The sequence below is a fragment of the Eptesicus fuscus genome, chromosome 20 (genome assembly GCF_027574615.1).
Source record: "Eptesicus fuscus isolate TK198812 chromosome 20, DD_ASM_mEF_20220401, whole genome shotgun sequence".
NCBI lineage: Eukaryota > Metazoa > Chordata > Mammalia > Chiroptera > Vespertilionidae > Eptesicus > Eptesicus fuscus.
The window spans coordinates 48,120,731-48,133,672 of record NC_072492.1 but is presented as its reverse complement, the minus strand read 5'-3'; the positions used below and the strand labels follow the sequence as shown (position 1 = coordinate 48,133,672).

The 12,942-nt window shown below is 52.5% G+C and overlaps 1 protein-coding gene across 2 annotated transcripts; it reads right to left on the bottom strand.

Annotated features, from left to right (window-relative positions):
• Positions 1 to 1,504: 1,504 nt before the first annotated feature.
• KCTD2 (potassium channel tetramerization domain containing 2) lies at positions 1,505 to 12,869 on the bottom strand. 2 transcript variants are annotated; one of them, XM_054709036.1, is made up of 6 exons: positions 12,399 to 12,869; positions 10,719 to 10,827; positions 8,814 to 8,905; positions 6,946 to 7,065; positions 4,813 to 4,938; positions 1,505 to 4,104 (listed from the first exon to the last, which is right to left on the bottom strand). In XM_054709036.1, the coding sequence occupies exons 1-6, from the start codon at positions 12,744 to 12,746 to the stop codon at positions 4,075 to 4,077; spliced, it is 825 nt and encodes a 274-aa protein (XP_054565011.1). In that variant the 5' UTR covers positions 12,747 to 12,869; the 3' UTR covers positions 1,505 to 4,074. The 2 variants fall into 2 exon arrangements, with proteins under 2 accessions (XP_054565011.1, XP_008153414.2); XM_008155192.3 differs by having other exon boundaries at positions 6,946 to 7,041; positions 12,399 to 12,863.
• Between the last annotated feature and the right edge of the window lie 73 nt (positions 12,870 to 12,942).

Sequence of the window (12,942 nt, the reverse complement as noted above, 5' to 3'; positions counted from 1 at the left end):
CGGCCACTGTCAGGGATCTGTTCCGGCCGGTGCTGCCTGCAGCCGCCAGCAAGCCCTCCCGGGAGCCTGAGCAGGCAGAAGGCCAGCGTTTTGGAGTAGATCCTCGCCTTCTTTCGCAGATGAACTCTTTTCCTTCTGAGATACAGCTCCTGCAACCTAACCATGGGACATCAAGTAACCATAGGGCCTGCCCTGCCCCTCACAAACAGGGTGTTCTCTCACCCACCCAGCCAGTGTGAGGAGTAAGAAACAGGTGTGACTCTTTCAGACGCCAGGACAATGACTGTTGGCACTGTGCTGCCTCCTGCTGGGGAGAGGAAAAGATCTTTATTATTTGTGTGTGTGTTTTTATCCTCACCGGAGATATGTTTGATTTTAGAGAGAGGAAGGGAGACAGAACCATCGATGTGAGAAACATTCATCGGTTTGCCTCCCGTCCTTGCCCCAACCAGGGATCGAACCCACAACCTAGGTATGTGCCCGAACCCTCAACCTTTTGGTGCCTGGGGTGATGCTCCAACCAGCTGAGCAGCCACAGCGCTGCAGCTTCTCTCGGGCAGCGGGCAGCTCCCAGCAGTGTGTCCTTTGTGTCTCTACACCGTTAGACCCAGCTTTCCTGAGCCCCGGGACGGCGGCATCCCCCTTTTCAGAGCCCTAACGTCTCCCCTCTGCTCCTGGGGCCCGGGAGCGTCTTGTCATCACGACACCTGCGACATCTCAGTGTGTCCCTGGGCCCTTTCCTTTCCCCACAACCTGTTACACCGGGGTCTCCCTCTCATTGGACCCTGGCTGCTACCACCTTGTACCTTGTTCTTGACCTTTGTGTACAGTTGTCTCCCTGTGGGGGAGAGGGGAGAAGACAAAGGCCTTTTGAGGGTCCCACACGCTGCCTGGTGCCTAAAGTGATGGGTCCTCACATTTCTTCCCCTCCACCTTGCAGAGAAAATGGGCTCCCTAGTCACTTATCCTCTTCCAGGAGGACTGTTTTTCCCTTAATAAGCATCTCACCCGGCCCGTGTGGCTCATTTGGTTGAGTGTCACCCCCATGAACCAAGAGGTCACGGTTCAATCGCAGTCAGGGCACAGGCCTAGGTTGTGGGCTCCATTCCCAGTAGGGGGCGTGCAGGAGGCAGCTGCTCAATGTCTCTCTCTCATTGATGTTTCTCTCTCTCCCTCTCCCTTCTTCTCTCTGAAATCAATAAAAACAAATGAAAAGAAAAACTACAAAAACACCTCATACCCCTCCCCGTCTCTTTCCAGCCCTGTGGGTAGCCCATCTGTCCCACCTTCTGGTTCTCAGCACCGAGTCCTTTCAGATTCAGGAGAATGAAAGCGGGGAGGAAGGCGGCCCCACACCCCCTCGGGCAGTTCTGGCAGCGGGAGGCCGGGCGGGAAGAGGTGCCGTTCACCTCCTGGGAGGGCTTGGAGGAGCATGAATGGTGACGGTGGACACAGGAGCTGGCGATACTGGGAAACACACACCAAAGGTCTCGAGATTCAGCAGTTCGTTCCATGTGTTTATTGACCAAAAGAAACGAGGAAAAGGTCACACCATTTCAGACTCTTCAAGCACTCAGCCATAAAGGGCACCCACAGGTGATGGGCATGGTCCCGAACGTCTGGATCAAAGGCCACGCTGCAGGGTGTGGGTGTCCTCTCAGTCCTACCCCCTCAGCAGCTGTCCCTTCCTCCCGACACCCCTGAGATCAGCTACAACTGCAGGGGCTGGGTCCCCCCTCACTGCCAAGGGCAAAGAGCAGTCCTGAGGACATGACAAGCCCACTACTGTCTGTCACTCGGCCCGCATGGCCTGTGGCCACAGACCTGGGCAGAGAATGAAGCAGGAAGACACTCCCCACTGGCAGCACTGGGAAGCTGGAGAGGATGCGTCACTGGTCATGTGACACCCACAAGCCAATGGCCAGACCTCTCTCTGAATTAGCCAGACTCTACCAGGGGGAGAAGGCTTTTAAGAAAAATACCCACTTGGCTCATAAAGGGTTTGGGTAAAATACTTTTCCAGAAACCTTAAGAAACAAATCATCTGAGATTTCTGGAGCGTTGGAGCCACTTAAAGGGTCACCGGGCTGCCAGGAGGAGGGGAGCTTGGTGAAAGCCAGCCCTCGAGGAGAGAAGAGCGGTCACTTAGGCTGCGTCTCAGAGCGCTGAGCAGCTCGGCAGCCCTGTACAGGCCGCTGCGGGTTTCTGCGAGGAGATGCATTCCCCAGGGGCTTGCCGTGCCTGCGGCCCGGGACCAGGCTGGTTACCAGCACGCCCAGTGCCCGGAAAGCACGTCTCACTGGGCGCGTCCCGCCCTCCTTTATTTGAGGTCCCTTATTCCATTGTGCAGAGACCTCCTCCAGTCCTCTGTCCTGTCAGAGCCGCTTTTCCCTGACATTTAACACCCCCCCCCCCGACAGATGACAGGATGGATGCCTACCACCTTTCTGAAAGGTGACGGCCTTTACTGTAGGCAGAAGTTCCTCGACATGTCACAGCTGTAAAAATCCTAGGCACCTGCCAGACTTCTGAGGTGCCAATCTGCACCTCAGGCTGGCGTGCAGCCTCGTCTGTCAGCAGACACACGTCTATCCTACTTTACACAGAGAAATCAGGTCAAAGTGAGAATTCTGGGCATGCGCAGGTCACAAGCTCAAGAGACATTTGGCACAGTCTATATTCACATCCAAAAATTACGACCCCAGGCCCCCTAGCAAGCTGTTGAGCTGCGGAGCAGAGGGAACCTCAGCTTTGCAGAAACCAGAAGCGACTGGCTGGCGGTGGCTGACAGACGGGTGTTCGCGAGGCCCCGCCCCGTCTCTGGCCCACCTGCCACGCTCAGGGCCATCAGGGAAGCACAGGCTTCCCGGCCCCACGCACTCACAGCTGCTGAGACTCAACGCCGAGGGGAGGTCCGGTACGAGCTCTGTGGCCACAGCGCAGCTCCCCCGGGCAAACAAGCGTTTGGTCCTCAAGGGCATGGAACTCCACAAAGAGAGGTGACGGTGCGGTGCGGGCGGGTCAGGGACGGGAGTCCTCAGGCTGCCCGGCAAACGCATACACTCCAGCGGGAAGGTGTGGGGTCACCAAGGCTGTGGGGCAGGGCTGCCAAAGTGAGCGACCAAGAGACACACACAAATATTACATGTTCCGTCAAGGCATTTCCAGGAGACAAGCACAGAAATAACACTTTGGACACCATAACAGGACACATTTGGCAACTCTTAAAGAAACAGCCATCCCCACCCCAAGCCACCAGGGGTCCAAAGTCCCTTTATCCAGTTTAAAAAGTCAGGGAAGGAAGAGGGCCCAAGGGAGGGTAAGAGAAGGCCGCAGAAGCAGTGACACGGACTACCTACAGCCCCCATCTGTCGGTCTCATCCGGTGCAGAATGCCGCCTGCCTCCAACCTCTTCCTGGCAAGAAGGCAAGCCGCCTGGCCGGCCCAGGCTTCCGGAGGCAAACGGGGCGAAGCTGAACATGGCAGCAGCTGAACGGCCCAAACCCGAGCAGCACTCCCCAGCCTCCAACCACAAGCAAGGACGCCCCATCCTCCCTTTCCTCAGAGAGGCTTAGTTCATAGGAATGTGGGGTACTCCATCTTTTATCAAAACCCTCAGTTCAGTTCGACAAAGGGGAGCTAGACTCCTCTGCGTTGGTCCTCTACGTTAGTATGCGGTGCATAGAAGGAAGGGAAGAGGGTTACAGAGCGCCACCTCGGCACACTCAGGTGGAAGCCGGGCACAGCTCAGGGACTGTGCCCTCTGCTCCGCTTCCTCTCCCCTCCCCCGGCCCCAGCTCCCACTGGGAACCCAGCCCAGATGCGGGTGTAAAGGTTTGTTAGAACGCTGGCTAAGAACACAAAGCAGGTTTCTGAAAAGGTATTCTGCAGCCGGAAGTTACGTCTGTCTTCAGGTTCCTGCGGGTGGGGTGCCGGTTCCTTTGGTTTGACCAGAACACTCTCCACGGGGGCCAGGCTCAGCTTCGCTTTGCAGCAGCTGTCACTGTACAGGAGCGAGATTTAGCTTCCAGAGGTGCTCTGCCGGGGCGCTCTCCACGTTTAGGATTCTGGCGTTTACATCCGAGATCCTCTCTCCTGAAGAATCTGGAAGTGGAGGTGGGGAGAGGGCTGCGGCTTGGACTCTGGATGCAGAGAGCTAAGCAGACTGCTGAAGAAAGCAAGGAGACCCGCCGCTTCCCACTGGCCCCGGCGAGCAGCACCCAATCCGTTACCCAGGAAGCGAGGCAGGACTGGAGCGCCCCCCCCCCCCCAAGCACTCTGGTTGGAGAGGACTAGCTGACCCGGCGGGGCCAGCGGTGCTGTGGGACCACCTCTCCCTGCTCCGGGAACGGGTCAGGCACACCACCTGTGGGCCACTTACAAGTGTGTGTGTGTGTTTCAGGGGGCCCCGCTGGAGGGAAAGGTAACTGTGTACAACTCTTTTCCAGTAACTGAAGCCACAAAGGTAACCTAACACCTTTCTTCTTGAGGCAGGAAAAACAGAACAGTTTCAAAGAATAACGGCGACTTACCGTACTTCCCACGCTGAGGTTCAGAATGCCGACCTTGGGGGATTAGAGGGATAAGCCTTTCCTTTTCACGGATTCGACAGAGGCTGGGAACACTCTGCTCTTTTCTGTGTGTTTCCTAGCCCCTCCCACTGCTCCTAAATCTTGATTTAAATTACAACAATCCAAAGACCCAAGTGAAGGAGAACCGCAAAGCTGCCTTGAGAAGGGACGGGAAGGAACGAGACAGGGCCCCTGGGGCAGCAAACGGGTCCCTCGCAGACTCTGGGGAGCGGCCTCTTACCTTCGCCTTCTCGCTCGGCTCTATGACGATGCCGTTGGTGGAATTATTTAGTTCTCTGGAGACGACACAGAGGAATTCGGCCTGGTCCTCGTTCCCATAGTTATAGGAAGACCCGATGTTGATGAGCTGATAAAACAAGGACACGGTGAACACACGGCCCCTCCACCACTCAGTGCCAAGAACCCAAGCCTCTGGAGTGACCGCGCGGCCCTCCTCAGCGGAAGAAGAATTCGCTGGGACCGGCAAGGCCCCAGTCGCCGGATCTCGGTGACTCATCAGGGCGTCATCAGTGAGGCTGCCCCAGAGGAAAAAAGTCCGAGTTCTGCCACCGGCCCCCGCACCCGAGCAGCTGAAACCCCAAAGGCAGCAGCTGGGAGTAACATGACCACATTCCTTCTAGCAAACACAAAGTGAAATAGAACGTCTCTGCGAATAAAAATGGACACTGCTTCAGCCAAACACCCACACAGCTGGCTCATCTGGACAGAAGGGCGAGACAGGAGCCTGGCGCCTGGAAGGCCTGGGAAAGCACCAGGCCAATCACGAAGAGCCACCATAAACCACGTGCCGCTCGTAGCTTTCACCCTTTTGGAGAACTGAGTTCGGGCTTTAATTTAAGTAGGAAATACACCTGCAGAAGAAGCTGAGCCCCAGGGCGAGGTCTTCTTGGCGAGCCCCTGGGGCCGCAAGTCAGGGACCATGACTGACATGCTGTAGGGCTGGGCTGCAGACGCCTCAGCCCCTTTGTGCCTCAACTTCCTCATCCATGTAATGGACTCACTGGGAGCACACTTGGTCTTCCTACAGGACATGAGTAAGAATACTTTAGCCCTAGCTGGTTTGGCTCAGTGGATAGAGCGTCGGCCTGTGGACTGAAGGGTCCCAGGTTCAATTCCAGTCAAGGGCACATGCCCAGGTTGCGGGCTCGATCCCCAGTAGGGGGGCATGCAGGAGGCAGCTAATCAATGATCCTCTCTCATCACTGATGTTTCTATCTCTCTCTCCCTTTCCCTTCTGCTCTGAAATAAACAAAAATATAATAAAAAAAGAATACTTTAAAAAATGTATTTATAACATCCTCTGCTTAAGACGTTAATTGGGGAAGCACTTCTGGAATGGAAGTATGGCAACATTTTGCAACCCACACCTGACAAGACTAGAAGGACACACAGGCAGAACTGATTCTGCAGTGGGAGGTCCGTGGGAGGAAAAATCCAGTATTGGTTCTGAAGACAGAGTCACAAAAGGGAACTTCTGAGAAGGTAAGTTATGGTAACAGTTCAACTGGCCTACATAAAGATTGGCAGGATCCAAATAAAATTACAATATATTCATTCTGTTCATGCTCAGCCCCCATGTTTTGAAGAAAGTAGACGAACAGAACAATTCTGCCATCTAATGGCACAAAGCTACAAGAACAGAATCCACCGCCGAGGGATGGTAACCATTCCTTTGATTCCTTTCCTATCACTGCAGCTCACCAGGCTCTCTCTGCCGATGACACACAGATCCAGGATGATAAAGTTCTGACCGTGGGGCAAGCAAAGGAAGGGTTATTGGTGAATCCTAGTCTTCTGTAGGTAATTATTCTAGATGCGTCAACACGCATTTCTGAAGAAAATCCCTCTGGGGGAGAAAAAAACAGAGAGAGTCCCGGCCAGTGTGGCTCAGTTGGTTGGGCACTGCTTTGTGCACCGAAGGGTTGCTGGTTCGATTCCCAGTTGGGGGCACATGCCCGGTGGGGGCATGCGTGAGGCAGCCATCGATGTTGCTCTCTCACACTGATGTTTCTCTCTTCTGCCTTCCACTCTCTCTAAAACGCAATGAACTATTCCCCAAAAAAAGGGAGAGAGAGGGGCACTTCAAGCCCAAACAAGCTGGCTGACTCCCTCTAGCACAATCAAGTTGAAACCTTGGTTATAAAGCTGGGAGACAAGATACTATTCTCAGTTCTCCCGACTCAGGAGGTACTACTGAGCAAACTACCCACACCGAGTGGCTCTCTTCCCATGCTTCTGAGCAGGATCACATGGGGTCCTACCGAACTCCCAGGTCGTTAGCTGGCTACGGAGGTCCATGTTTGGAGTGCGGACGCCCGGGGAGACACTGGGGTGTATTACTTAGGAAACAAACCTGCTCGAATTTCCAGCCATCAGACATGGTGGAGACCATCTGCGTCAGCTCCTCTTCCTGGCACTGCAGGACGCGGTACACGTGCTTCACGGGGCCCTGCGACAACCACGGACAGTGAGGCTAAAAGAACAAACACTGAGAAGGATTTGCTTGGAATATTTTCTTGGCAGCCAACCTCCGTCCCCTTTTACAATAAAAACTTCTCCAAACACGAAAGGGGCCAGGGATGTGAGTCAGTGGGGGAAATTATTCTCTAGTGTAGAGGGATGAATTATATTCTTAGATTCCTGTTTTCCTAAACAGAAAATAGAGCAAACTTACTTTGGACAAGAAAGCCACGTTCTTCTAAGTTGCTCGTGTCTAACACACATGCGGAAAATGTAGATATATTTTGGTTTATTGGCAGTGACACCTGATGATGGGAATAACATGAAATAGGAACCCATCACATACACATGTCCCAGCTACCTTTACCCTCTGCCATGCTACCGGACAGGGAGAGTGTCGCAGTGGGAGATGTAATATTCTGCTGCAGGCCGTGATATAACAAAAAATAAGCCCTGGGAATCTCCTGAGTGGTAAGTGCCTTTCATATGCTAATGACCGGTCACCAGAGACACCAAGCATGATGAGAGGGTTAGAACTTTCAGAATATCTAAGCTCTTAAATCTCTACACTAGGGAAAGGTGTCCTGTAAATATGATATGAGGTGGCAAAAAGTTGGTGACACTAGATCCTATTTCACTGGTAATCTGCAAACCAACTGGAAATTCATCTTTGATGTTAAAGCAGCCTTTCAGCCCTCAGCTGGATGGAAACCAAATGAATAAGCCCGTCTTTCCCCCTCTGCAAACTGCTGGAGATCAAGTTCATTTTTTATCACAGGTGTCAGTTATTCCACTCAGAGCCAGAAAACGGATCTGCCAAGTCAAACACAGAAGGAGCAAGGAACTATTTTTTACTGTGGAAAGAAATGTACTGCCTTCTTCTTAATCACAGGAAAATTCTACGTTGCAACAGATTAGCTCTCAAGAAGGCCTCCACCACGGAATCTGATGGGGTAGGAGGCACGTCATGCCACAGGACAGACGGGCACAGTGAAGTCTGACCTGCCCGTTACTGTAGCTGTACTTAAAGTAGAGGCTACATACGTGAAAGGGGGTGTTTTTCCTGCTAGACCTCAAGCTTCTTGAGGGCATGGAACTTCTCCTAGCGGTCATCGAGTCCCAAGGCCTGACAGAAGCTACTGTGGCCTCTTAAGACATAAAATAAGCCAAGTATGCTCTGTGTCTTCCCTTCCCAAACTAGGTGGGAACTTGTGTTTCATTTTTGTTACTATTATCTACTGAGTTAGCACCAAAATATAGACTTCATAATAAAATGAGAGGCTTGATATTTTCTCAGGAGCACAGCAGGACAAGCAGCCTCTAAAGTCTACACCGTGGGGCTGGTTTCAGGCGGCTGGCAGGAGCCGGATGTGATGTGGTCACACAGGGAAGGCTGGTCCTGAGAGAGAGCAGCCAGCAGGTGCCAGCAGGACCTTGCATGTCTTTCCGGGGAGGGAGACAGATGCTCTACCCGCGAGAACAGGTCTGGGACCTCCCACTGCCATATGGTGAGTAGCTGCACTCCCCATTCTTCTAAAGGGACACGAGGCCGTTTTGTTTTCTGTGTTATTTCTTCTCCTCGGTTTTCTTTGTTCTGCACACGTCTGGTGGAGTGCATGCTGCCTGCCTGGCAGATGGACAGTTTTCCACACAGACCTCAGGCGCCGAGAGCAAGTCACCCTTTCCCACCCACACCCAGGCCCATGGACGGACAGACAGCCACATGAGGTAGTTTCCCCTTAAAAATTCAAAATCCATTACTTGGGAAGTTCTGTTCTCATTGTCCCGTATCCTTTCCTTAACCAGCCGCACAAGAGAAGCGATGTTGTAAAACTCTGCCTCTTCCAGCACACCTAGAACAAGGACCAAACTGTGGTTAGAGATGTGTGAATACCCCAGAGAAGAGCCAGAAAGGCTGGCGTTGGATCTGGAGGGTACATGTTTGCCAAGAGCTGCATTTTTCAAATGCCAGTCTAGCCTCTCCCTCAGCCTGGGAAAGGCTTCTTTGCTGTTGAGGGTGCACCCATCACCTTTGCCTAATGGAAGGGAGTCTAGCAGAAGGGTCTGGCCTGTCCACTCCCTCTCACCTTTAGTTTCCTACCGGCCCCTTCCCTGACTCTCCCTGTACCTGCCATTAGCTGCAGGACCCCGTGACTATCTATCACTTAGTTCCTGGAACTAGTCACATTAGACAACTCCTGAGCTTGCAATTTGTACCTGAGCTTGCAGTTTGTCCTAAAAATGACCGGGGGTGGGTTGTGTGTGTAAATATCTGTGGACCAAATTTAACAGAATGCTTATTATTTGAACAATATGAAAGGCAATAATGGGAAGAATGCCATGCCACATAAAATCAAAGACTTCAGACAGGGCAACTACATGGGATATATGAACCTGTACCAGGAAAAAAATTTCCTATAAAGGCCATTATTGGAATAGTAGACATAATTGGACATATAGGTAAAAGTATTCATCAATATTACATTCCCTCAATCTGATCACTACACTGTGGTTATGTAAGAGAATAGATTTGTTCTTGGGAAATATCCATTGAAGTATTAAGGGGAGAAGTCTAGAATCTATTCTCAAATAGTTCAGAAATAAACCTGTGGGAGGGGTGGAGGATGGAGAGGCAGGAGGAGAGAGAATGAATGAATGGTAATGCAAATATGACAAAAAAATGTTAAAAATTGGTGAGTCTGGGTAAAGGGAGTTCTTTGTACTATTCTTGCCCTTTTCTTCTAGTTTGAAATTATTTCAAAATAAAAGGTTTTGAAAAGGCATTAGAAAAGAACTGCATTAAGAGTCCTCTTTTCAAGATACAGGATTACCCATGAGCTGGCAATTGTGGAAGCTGGATGCATGGAATTTACTGTGCCATGCCGTTACTTCTGTAAGCACTGGAAATGTGTTTGTTTTGTAAAGAGGGCATTTTCTCTTTTCACTGGTAGAAACAGAGGTGTTTTGCAGCTGCTTAGTTAACCAGCACAGCCATTACAGTTTCCTTACTCAGCGAACATTCCTGATCAGGGTGCCCTGGACTCAGGGACAGGCCCCAATCTTCAACTGAAGGAAGGCCTTCGATGAGTCCAAGCCAATCAAGCCTTTTAGAAAGACATCTAGACCCACTTAGTCCAATGCCCTAAAAAACAAAAAGATGAGGCCACTGATGATGAACCTGACTTTGGATTGGAGAATGAATTAGGTCAGCTGCAAAAACTGACAAGGAGGCATGAGACCAGTCTTAAAAGAAATGAGGCCAAGCCTTTATTATTCCTTTACAGCTGCAAGTTCAAACTAAAATTAAAAATATAAATAACTAGATATCAGAGATGTGTTGCTTCAGACTATGGACATTCACTGCTGGCATATAAGTAAATGTAAAAAGGGATCCTGAACATTCTGCAGGTTTGGAAAAAGCTCCCAAAGCTATCGGCAAAGCTGAGCTACCTCTTTCCCTTCTCATTAAGGTGGGTGAACAGAACACGACGAGGCGCCCTTAAATAGGACTCCCTCAGACGCCACTGAGTAACTGAGGCTCCCTGCTCACTTTCATAAACCTTTACTATACCTGCACATGAGCGCGACAGAAGTCTCAAACAAAAGTCAAAGCTGTGAAACAGACTCGACCTGAATTTTGGAAATGCCTGGTTCAAACGTTCTTACCTTCTTCTGCCAACTCCTTCGTAATGATGAGTTTCCCATGGCGGAGGTAGTTTAGGATAGGACCAAAGTAGGTGGGGTCCCTGTCAATCAGATAGGCCCCCGTCTCATCCTGCCGACCAAACACAAGGGTTATCACTGTGGAGCTTTTAGGCCAAGTCAGGACAGGGGTTCAACCTGGTCACAAATCATTATGAGAGGGCAGGTTTTGCTAGACGTTTGCATATCACAAACTTCTGGCAGGAAGGCTAGTTTTATGTATCTGGTACTTTAAGATAATTTAAGGTGAGACGTTCCGGATGTACAGTCATATCACCTAGGTGTTTACTTGAACTTTTAAAATATTTACTTGGACACAATGACCAATTTTTCTGGCTATTGTGTGTGTTTTTTAAGGGAGGAAGAAAGCGCCATAGCTGTGGTTAAATCTCTGCTTGAGATGGACATTCTGAATTCCCTATTGTCCCTGAATCATATTCCTAATTCTAAGAAAACCTGTTTAGTTGGCAATGCTCCCGCGTTCAAGGCCAACGTCAGTGGCAGTCTGCAGTGCCAGCTGCACCTCACACACCCCAGCTCTGTGCCCAGAGGAAGCTTGGCGCTGCCAGGGCTTGGCTCTGAGCAGTTTTAATCCTACTCATCTTTACAGTAAAAGAAACAAGAATTAACTGGAATCTACTGCAATAAGGGAGACTTAGGGTAGATAAAAACAATTCCTTTAAAAGCCAGGGTTTTGGAATCTCTTTAAAGTTAGGGCAGGACAGGTTTCTATCAATCTGAGATTAGAGGAGAGGTCAGAGATAAATAAGTGAAATCAACCGATGTTTACCCACCCCCAAGTGTGTTTCCAGGTAACGGGCTGCATGGTATATGGGCTACAAGGTGATGTAAGCAGTGACCAACTCCTATACGTTGGGAACTAAAAGCTGAATGTGTAAAGTTAAAAAAAAAAATTCAAACAACAGTTCAAACTGGAAATGGGTTAAGTCTCTTGGGTCCTCTCAAGCCGCTGGTGAGCAGCGATGCATCTTGCCCAACAGCATTCCTGTTTTCGTTTTCCCTGGATCTTAACCCGTGGTCTTAGGTTGGCACCGGAAACGGTAACCTCCTTCCAAGGAATGTACCTGATCTCAAAGATGGACCTAAAACAGTGACTGTTACCAGCTCCCAGCTCCGGGGCTGTGACCCCAGGAGAGAAGTGTGATGGCAGCTGTCAAGCCATCCGCTAACCCAGGCTTTCACCCAACTTGGCAGAGGGTCCGAGAGGAAGTCTGAGAAAGCTACAAAGATGCCTTGGCTCACCCTGACCCAGTTCTGGGTGGATCTGGCACAGGCAGTGAGGGGCTGACGAGGAGCCAGGGAGAAACTCATGCAGACCTGAGGGGCTGGGATGCGGTGGAGAGAGGAACACGGACAAGGGCTTCTCGTGCGTGCGGGTGGGCGGTGTGGCGAACGAGTCGCTGACACCGAAACGAAGGGTGGGGTCCGAGAGAAACCCGGGGTGCGCCGGTGCATGGGCGAGAAGAGCTGCCGGGGCTGTAGCTGGTAGGGGGAAGGAGCGGGGAGGGGGGTCCAGGCCCGAGGAGCCCGCCTGTGAGGAGCGGGTCACAGGAATCTGGGGGACCAGCCTAGGAGGAACGAGGGGGTCTGAAGGCCGGGGGCGCGCCCGAGGGCGGGGCGCACCTTGTCCGAGTCCAGCTCCGGGTCTTCCTGGCAGCAGAGGCGGCAGAGGAAAGACTTGGGCTCCCGGCCCAGGGTCTGTCGGGTGGTCACGAAGTAGGTGCCGCCCACGTTCAGCCGGACCCAGCGGGCCGCGCCGGCGCCCCCTGCCCGATCGGGCGGTCCGGGACCCGGCTCGAGCGGCTGCGCGGCGGCGGCGGGCGGGCGGCTGTGGCCGCGGGACGTGGGGCCAGCGGGGCCAGCGGGGCGAGGGCTGGGAGGTCCGCGGCCCGGGCCGCCCCCGTCGCCCAGCCCACTCCCACCACCCCCTCCCAGCCCGGCCATCGCCGGGTCCAGTTGCAGCTCCGCCATCTTGGGCCGCCGCCGCCGCCACTGCCCGCGCGCCGCCGGGCCGGCCCATCTCGCGGCAGGGAGAGCCGGGCCGGCCCATCGGCGGGGGTGGGGCCGGGGGGAGGGACGAGAGCGCCCCCAACCAACACCCGGGGATCCGCACAGTGGAGGCGCTGTGCCCGCCCTTGTAGGCGGGACTTCCGGAAGGAACCTTAAT